Source organism: Manis pentadactyla, chromosome 3 (assembly GCF_030020395.1).
Source record: "Manis pentadactyla isolate mManPen7 chromosome 3, mManPen7.hap1, whole genome shotgun sequence".
NCBI classification, from domain to species: Eukaryota; Metazoa; Chordata; class Mammalia; order Pholidota; family Manidae; genus Manis; species Manis pentadactyla.
Window position 1 is genome coordinate 84,851,421 of NC_080021.1, and position 9,317 is coordinate 84,860,737.

Consider the following 9,317-nt stretch of genomic DNA (forward strand, 5'->3'; position numbering starts at 1 on the left):
GGGTTCATTATACTATTGACTCTTTTTGTATGCATAGATTTGAAAATTTCTATAATAAAAAGAAAAAAGTCATCAGCTACCAATGGCAATTTGTAAAAACAAGTCAGAAATAATGATTTTTTAAAAAGTAATAAGAGTTTAATAGAGTAATGTTCACAGAATGAATAAAGTTTTATTGGTCAAAATTTAATAGTGTGTGGAGAATAAGAACAAGTTACCTTTTCTGTTAAAATAAAACTTTTCTGTTCTTTCTGTTCAGAGAACATTTCATTAATTCTAGGGAGTTAAAATATGAAATAATGTTAATACCACAAAAACCCTAAAAAGCAAATACATTTTGTAGTTATGAAATTGCTAATATAAATAGTTACTAAATTGTATTTGTAACTTTTCCTCAAGTTCATCACTAATTTTTATTCAACTTAAAATCATAGTTCTTTTTTTTTGGTGTAAGATATTCCAAAAACTGCTTAAAAGTTGAGGGCAGGCCCTTTATAAGGGGTGAAGAAAAAATTATCACATCTTAAAGAAAAGTTTGCTCTATATACTGCCCACTAAGCACCCCTGTCGTGCAGATGTGTGGGGTGTCCACTCCCAGCACTTCTTCAGTTGTTGTAGACACCAACTGGGTGTCCCCTAAGATCTGACTCAGTTCTAACACTAACCTATATTAGCACAGACCCCACAGGCTAAGTAACTATCCTGTAACTGCTCCTTCCTCTTCTAGCTTCAGCCACCACTCACAAGGTGAGGTTGTCACCTGGGTTTCTGACAGCCTGCTATAAACCAGAGGTTCCTGTGACCTCCTCTGTGGGGAAGTTGGGGTTCCTATGGCCAGGATTCCTCACTGAACTTAAACCACCTGATGATGTAACTGGCCTTTTGCTAGGCTACCGCTTCCACACCTTTAGGCAATAAGCTATTATTGCGCTATATAGAGAGCTTGGCCCAGGGCGCTGGGCAGAGGCACAGATGGTAGTGCTCGACCTACCGCTGGGAGAACAAGCTGGGTAATAAACCCTTTCACCCCAAAGAACGTTTTGCTGTCAATTTCTTTGGTCACATTGAATCCATAGCGAACCTGGTTGGGGCTGAAACCCATTGGCAAGACAGCCTCTTAAAAACTTGATGTTGTCAGAGGCTCACAGAACCCAGAAAAAGTTTACTTACTAGATCAACGTTTATTATAAAGAATCCAACTTAGGGAACATCCAAGATGGAGTTGATGCTTAGGGCAAGGCTGTGGGAAGAACTCAGGGCCTCCATGTCTGTCAGGGTGCATCACCCTCCCATCATCACCACAGGTTTGCTGCTCCAGATCCTCTCAGAACCCGTGGATTAGGGTTTTCTATGTAGGCTTGATTGATTAAATCTTTGGCCATTGGTGGTTAGCTCACCCTCCATACCCTCTCTACCTGGACAGGGGTGGGTAGGAAAGTTCCAGCCCACTAATCACCTGGTGGTGTCCTTGGAAGCCAGCCCAGCATCTTCTGGGGCTTAGCAAAAAGACACCTCAACAATATTCACATAAACTCAGGAGTGGTTGAAAGGAACTTCTTAGGAATAATAAAAGGCACTCCTTTCACCTGTGTGCTCTTCCTGCTTAGGGAATTCCAAGTGTAGGAGCTCTGTCAGGAACTGGAAGCCAAATGTTTCTTATTACAAGTCACAGTATCATAAGGGACAAAAAAGACTTCATAAACTGGCACTGCACCACACTGAACTATATGAAACTGTTTTTGTAGGTTAAAAATTGTCAAAAAATATTGGTTTTGTGGGTTTGACCGTGTCTTGCTAATGGGTTTCAGCTCTGGGCAAGTTCACTATGGATTCAGTATGACCAAAGACATGGCAGTAGAACGATCTTGGGGTGAAAGGTTTATACCCAACTTTATTTCCAGGTGACAGGTCAGTCACTAAAATCCTGTTCATTCAGAGCGAGTCTGCATGCAGCAAGCTGGTCTGTGCCTCTGGGTCTCTCTACCTGCACAGCTGTCCTCTGCACCTCTGTCTTCAGCACTGGCACCACTCCATCCTCTGCTCTGCTCTCCTCCAGCCTTGCAGCTGTGCCACTGGCTCGCGCAGAGTACTGGGCAGAACTCTTTATATAGAGTCAGTAGCAATGTGTTGCCCACACATGTGTAGTGAGCTAGCCCGCCAGGGCCAGGTGAGAATCCTGGCCACAGGAACTTTCATTTCATCCACACCCAAGTAAATGACCTAAATGACCTTTTCAATCTCGTTAACAAATAAAAATGAGAGTGCTGACAGCTAGGGTCCTGTAAAGTCTATATCAAGACTGCCTTGTGGGAGACAAATAGAGCTTATGCATGTCCTGGAGATGACCTTAATTGTAATTTTGGAGTGAAAACTTCAATTCAAAGTAAGGTTTGATAGCAGTCAGGATTAGTATTGTCTGGTTTATTTAGTCCTTATCTCATAACTGAAAAAATAGGAAACAAGAGTGTTAAAGAAAAGAAGGCATTGGGATTTTTGAATAGGTAGAGCTGAGAATTATCTCAAAATTTTTGTGTCCTTTAGAAGAACTTTTAGATGAAGCTCATGTGGATGCTATTTGAGGACTTCAGAGTGAGAAGCTACTAAAGTCAAGTCTGAATCCTTTTCTGCTCCGGGTCTTCTTGGTTCTATGAAGTTCTGATATTCTGACAGTGTAGGATTGTAAGGTTTCTGACTCTCATTCTGTCTGTCCCTGGGGTAGCAGACAGTGTTGGCAGAGGAAGAACATAGTTCAGGTGTTAAAAGAGTATCAGTAATGTGACGACTCAAGCCAAGACCAGCTGCAGACTAATTATGGCTTCTGTGTCTGAGCTCCTTATAACTTCCTAAACTCTTTTACAGATGTGTTGTCCACCCTCCCCTTTTGCAGAGCTCATTCAGCCTAGACCTTTCTTCTCCTCCGTCTCCACTCCCTCTTGGGCACTCCTGGGTCTTTGCATCTTACATAGGCTGATGACTCCCAGGTTTCTGTCTCCAGCTCTCATCCTCACCTGAGTCCCAGAATCATGGTTTAACTGCTTGTGGTGGGAAAGGAGCATAGACTCCACAGTCAGAGGCTAGCATTCAGGTCCCAACTCATGTCACCTATGGCCTCTTGTGACCTGAGTGAGTTATTTAACCTCTCTGCTCACTCTTCCTGTTTAGCTGTGAGTTACTTCATAGAAACATTGAAATCGTGACTGGTATGTTGTTATTCCTAGAATCTCCATTTGGATATGTAATTGGCATTTTGACTTAACACAAAGCAAATTTTTTATTTTTCTTCTCCCCAAACTATTCTTCCTCTTTGCCATTCCAGCAAATTGACATTAGCATTTATCTGGTTGCTTGAGCCAAAACTTCCCATCCAGTCCCTGTCCATCTTATCTTCAAAATACATTTCAAATATGTCCACTTCTCTACATCTTTACTGCCACTCTTCCCTACTCCCATCTCCCTCAAAGTGTGGCCACATCTCAGATGGCTCACTGGAGTGTTCCAGCAGCCACTTGCTCCCTCTCTTTATAACCTTTGCTCCACAGAGGAGCTGGAGTGTCATCTTTGTTGTATTATAACCCTTGCCATCTTAAAGCCTTTGAGTAGCTGCGTGGCAAATAAAATGTGCATTCTTTACCAAGGCCTGCAAGACCAGGCGCAATAGCTGTCTTCCAGTTCTCCTCCTGTCCCAAACTCATCTCTGTTAGTCGCCTTTCAGCAGTCTGAGCAAGCTAAGCTCATTTGCTTCTTAACGCCCTGGTATTCCCTCTGCACCAAGACACTTAACACGACTGTTTCCTCATGTCATGTGAATCCCATCTCAGACAGGACTTCTTCAGGGAGGCCTGTGAACTACTCAGTTGGAAGTAGCCATTGCCTCATGTTACTTTCTGGGCTGTTGGTGGTGTTTCCATATCCCCTGGTTTTCTTTTTCCATAATTATTGTTTAATCTATCCCCTCCCTGAACCATACAGGCTCTGGGAGTAGGGATTTCCTTGGTCTAAATCATCTGCTGTATCTAAATGAGTTATTAAACAGTACCTGGCATATAGTTAACACACAGTTGTAGAGTAAATGTTAACTTAATGAACAGTTGTGGGAGTAGCAGAACAGGTGGTATTTTATATGTTTTAACATATAAGGGATGACATCTCACATATGTTTCTTCCTACCTGTGTTCACAAAGTGCTTCACTGGCAGAAGCAGGACTCAAACTCAGGTTGTTTGGGTTTCTCTCTGCATCACTGGGGACAGGCCCAGACAGTGCAACAGGTTCTAGCTGAACCTGCCCAGGATGGCTCTTGGAATTGTTTTCCTTTTCAGGTTTCAGTAGAGCTCATAGGTATGTGCTAAGGGATCTTTGAATCAATCTAAAATGTCTCCACTCTGAGGTTATATAAAAAATCATTCTGCTGCTGCAGGGTGTATCCAGCTTAAGATTGGGCAAAGCCAAGGCACTAGGGGAGGTGGGAAGACCACAGAAGGCCGTGAACTTGGACGGTGCTGCGCACAAGGCAGGTGCCTGAGGGTCCCATGGGGAGCAAAGGACTGGGTGCCACAGCCCCTCCCCTCCTAGGCTCAGTCTGGGGGCAAAGACACCATGTATGAATGAATAAGAAGGCAGGATTTTAAATGTTACAGAAAGAAGTTTGGAGGGAGGTATCCAGAAAAAAATACCAAAAGTAAAGAAATAAAAAACAAATGGTATTAAATAAGTAAACATAAATAAAATCAATAATATGGGTAAAATAAAATAGAAATGAAATTTAAAAAAAATTGAATGTTGTTTAACTAAAGAGGGTTAGGCTTTGTTTTCTTTAGGAATTGGAGAAAGATTATTAATAATAGCTTTATTTTGATAGGGATAGAAACTAGGATAAATGAATTCCAGGTGGAGACTAGAGAATTTGTTTCTGTGTAAAGTATTGGGATGGGCTAGGAAGGAAGGTATGTGGTTCTAGGGATTATGTATTTACATATCTGAGAGCTGGGAATGAAGGCTGACAGGGTATGTGACAGCTCTAATTGATAGAAGTAAACATCAGTAACTTAAAGGAATCTGTGGTGTTTCTTTGGGCTATTAAAGAGTTTGTTTACAGCATGATTTCTGGTGGCCCTTTGCCTGTGAACCAATTCTACTTGTTGACTTACAGAAAGAAACTGCATGTACGTGTGTGTGTTCATGCGTGTGCATGTGTGCATGTGTATGGAAAAGCTCACACTGAGGCAGCTCCAAATGTTGCCTTTGAGTTTTTTGAATAGGTCTTTCAATGGTTTTTAATATCAAAAAGTATAAACAAAAATGTAGAGTAAAATCTCTTGCAATTTTTTGTCCCCTTAGTGCTTAATTCTCACATACTCTGCTTTTAAGTTGTGATTTATCCTTCCAAAGACTTTTCATGCATATACAAGGGCACACACACACACACACATACACATTTATACATAAAAACCTCTCCACTGTCCACTGTCCTCAGCATTTACAGTGGTGCTTGATATAGAGTAAGCACCCGGAAACTTTGTAAGATGAAAGTTAGAGTTTTTATACTATACTGTTTGTGTTACCAAACATTCACTAAGAATACATGTTTTGTTCTAGGAAGAAATGAATAATATATAACATTTTACTTTTTATATTTCATGTGTATGTGTGTGTTTTTTTGTTTGTTTTTTAGCCCCCTGTGCTGTCAGGAATCTGCAGGACTTGGCTCGCATTTACATTCGACGCACACTTAGAAATTTCATAAATGATGAGATGCAGGCCAAGGGGATTCCTCAGAGGGCTCCACCCAAAAGGAAAAGAAAGCGAGTTAAGCAGAGAATTAACACCTACGTATTTGTGGGTAATCAGCTTATTCCTCAGCCTCTAGACAGTGAAGAGGATGAAAAAATGGAAGAGGATAACAAAGAAGAGGAGGAGAAAGACCATAGTGAAGCCATGAAAGCAGAGGAGCCCCCTCAGAATTTACTGAGAGAAAAAATCATGAAGCTCCCTCTCCCCGAATCTTTAAAAGCTTACTTGACATATTTTAGAGAAAAATAACTTAGATCAAGAAAGAATGCCTACTGATAATTCCTTTAGTCTTGAAAATGTAGCATTTGCTAGGAGATAAAGGAGAGAGAATTCTTTCTTTCATCAGAACAAATTATAATGGAAAATATAATTTGTTTCTGTTTTAGTAATAAAAATGATTATTCAGTGATTAAAACCTTTTATAAAATATATTTTCTTTAAATCTTGGAAAAGTTGCTGTTTTAACTCAGAGTGACTTCAAGAGTGGAATGCAACAATAGTCAAGACTTTGTGTACTGTAAATCCTTTTCTGACTCCTTACAGATTTGTAGTGGTGAGGGTTAGATTTAATTTTATATACGGTTAAATAATGTTAAGCATATACTAATTTGAATTGCTGTTGTTTGCATTTCCTTTGAAAACTTTCTTACCTAATAAGGAAATCGAATACTTTGTAGACCCAGTAACCTTACTTTTGTTGCAATCACTGTTGCTGAGTTGCGATAGATGTATTCCGGGCAATATATGAGTGCAATAACAATACAGATACTGAATAATTTAGCTTTAAAAGAAAACAAAGAATTTTTCATGGAATTCAACAGCACTGCTATTTTTTGCTTTTGACTCTATTGCCAAAAGACATGGGGAAAATATCTGCTTCTCTCATAGAGATTTTAAGAGCACGTCAGTGAATATTAAAGTTAAAAGTACATACTTAATACAATTTTTAATTTGTATGGACCCTTTACATTTTCAGTATTTAAAAATAATGAGGTTATCTTACTCTCTGGAGTTTTAGAAGATAGTATATTTAGGATTTTTTTTTTCCTATAGTCTATAAAGTATTCAGTTTAAAAATCCATTGTCCCATATGACTGTCCATGGCACAGGCAGTGTGAGTGAGTGAGTGAGTGAGTGACGGCTCCTTTCTGGGGCTGCAGCAGGGCCAGAGCAGATGAGGTCAGCAGGCGCACTTTAGCAAATGGAACTTTCAGCTCATCTGAATATTCATCTTTGACAACGTAGAGCTGAGCTAGACATTCATAAAAATTGTATGTAGGTGCTTTATGCTTTGAAAATCTGGTTCAGAATCATAGTGTAATCCTTGGGACCTATGTTGTGCTCATTTAACGTACTTTTTTTTTTGTAAAATCATTTTCATTTTCATTTTTTGTTTAATACCACATAGTTAAAACTGTTCATCATTTGAAAGGTCATAGCTTAACAATGATAAGACAGGTAGTAAATGCCATTATTAGTTTTGTTTCTTCCTAGTAGGGCCTGAAAACAGTCATTCCTTATTAAGAAAGTATACAGTGTGACATATTTACTACTTAGTGTTACATGGATTATATATTTTTTAAAAGGAAAAATTTGAGATATTACTTATTACCACCAGCAACACTGTTAAAATAGCTGATCAGATATGCTTAAGGAAACCCAGTGGCTATATAGTGAAAGGATTATTATCTCTCTGCACAGATTCAATTATTGTTAATATATAGATGGTTTCAAAAAGCTCTGGTAAATTCCACACCTCTAAAAACAAGTGTTTGAAATATTCTAAGCATGAATCATACCAAGTAAATGAGGATATTTTAGTAATGTGAAAGGTAATTTCATGGACGGTAGTTGTTTTATAGCAGTGGCTATGGCAAAGGGTTAGGAGCTGGGGGGTAGCTCCACAATTTTTCTAGATGAGTACTAAGGTGTTAAGAAATGGCCCATCTAATTTCTATCAAGGAAAAAAAAGTTTCATATAGTTGTCATCTATTAGAAATGTTCATTTTATTTTGAATTAAATGTTAGTTTCAGAAGTTTAGTCTTGGATTCCTGGTACCTACATATTTTTTATCTAACCCTCCCCCTATACACACACTTTGTCGTTTTGGAGCTGGTGTCCAGATGTGTACACATACATACTCTTGAATGATAATTTTACTAATCAGGAATAAGTTTTGGTTAAGGATATATTTGAAGTTTCACTTTTATATACTGTCACTCACGCTGTTGACCTTGGCAAAGTGTGTATTTTCATCATCATTACATATTTTTTGTCATTGAAGTGTATCTTTTATGTTTTTAAATGCATACATTTTACAGTTGTGACTTTATTATTGACTTTAAATAATGAAGTAGAAATAAAAATGAAAATTCAAGTGAAAGCCCTTTCATCTGTTAATGGGAGTATATTAGAATGATTAAGAATATTTGGGTTTGTATTTTTATTTAATGGCTTCATGTTTACTTGAGTATGCATAATTTATAGGTAGAGAAGTAACAAAGATGAGGTAAAATTGATATGAGGAATATATTCATGGGGTCTTACAGCCAGATAAAACAAATAGAAATAATCTAATAATCTAGCCTTTTTATTTTGCAGAGAGACAATAGGCCTAGGAAGGTGGCATGATTTTCATAAGTCAGCTAGTTGAAGACAGCTTGAATAGCATCCAGCATATGATAAATCCCAAGAAACTGTTAACACCGTTAATTACTAAGAAGATACTTTAAATCTGTACTGCTTATTGGTCAACATATTTGGTTGTAGTGTTAAAGAAAGATGTCATTAAAATAGTATACATAATGGTTAAAATAAAAAAATGTAAATGTTGGTTTCTAGCTGTTCAGGAGGATAAAAATGAAGCAAAAGCTGTTAATTATGTGAAGACTTGGAAAATTATTTTAAATAAACTTGCATATAATTAAGCATCATTCTCCAGTGGCCTGGCTTCTTTTCCTCTTCTTTTTTATTTTAGAAACTCTCCATTTACCTAGGAATATATGCTGAATTATAGTATACAACTGTCTGTATTTGGACATCTCAGTTCCTGTTGACTATTGCCACCTCTGACGAGAGAAGAGCTTTTTAAAAATTTACTTTTATAAAATGCTCAGTAAATATGAAGGATATTTGTAAGGTATGTGTAAAGTATAGGGAATAACAGTTCAGGATACAGCGAAGTACGTGTGCACACCGACCGTGTGCGCACCGACCATGTGTCCGGTGTTCCTCCTGTGTGCCCCTTCCCCATCTCATCTCAGTCCTCCCTTCTCAGGTAACCCTTGTGTGTTTAACAGGGAACTTGTATTTGGCTGTACTTTTACCACACATGCTTGTATCTCCAAACAGTACATTATTTTGTTTCATACATGCTTGACTTTGTATAAAGGGAACCATACTGCCTACATTCTTCTCCAGCTCTCCTTTTCACTCCACATGACCTTTCTGTGATTGGGTCATATGGCAAACAGTTATGTTACATTCACAACAGGTTTAATTATTCATTCTACTGTTGGTGGACATTT

General features: G+C 38.4%; 1 protein-coding gene across 7 annotated transcripts in view; it reads left to right on the top strand.

Annotated features, from left to right (window-relative positions):
* Window positions 1–8,718, top strand: part of PCMTD1 (protein-L-isoaspartate (D-aspartate) O-methyltransferase domain containing 1) — a 69,662-nt gene extending 60,944 nt beyond the window's left edge. For all 7 annotated transcript variants that reach the window (XM_036878888.2, XM_036878887.2, XM_036878890.2 and 4 more), the window contains one exon: window positions 5,671–8,718. In XM_036878888.2, the coding sequence (XP_036734783.1) occupies window positions 5,671–6,038 (368 nt within the window). In that variant the 3' untranslated portion in view covers window positions 6,039–8,718. The remainder of the gene's footprint in view (window positions 1–5,670) is intronic.
* Window positions 8,719–9,317: the final 599 nt, after the last annotated feature.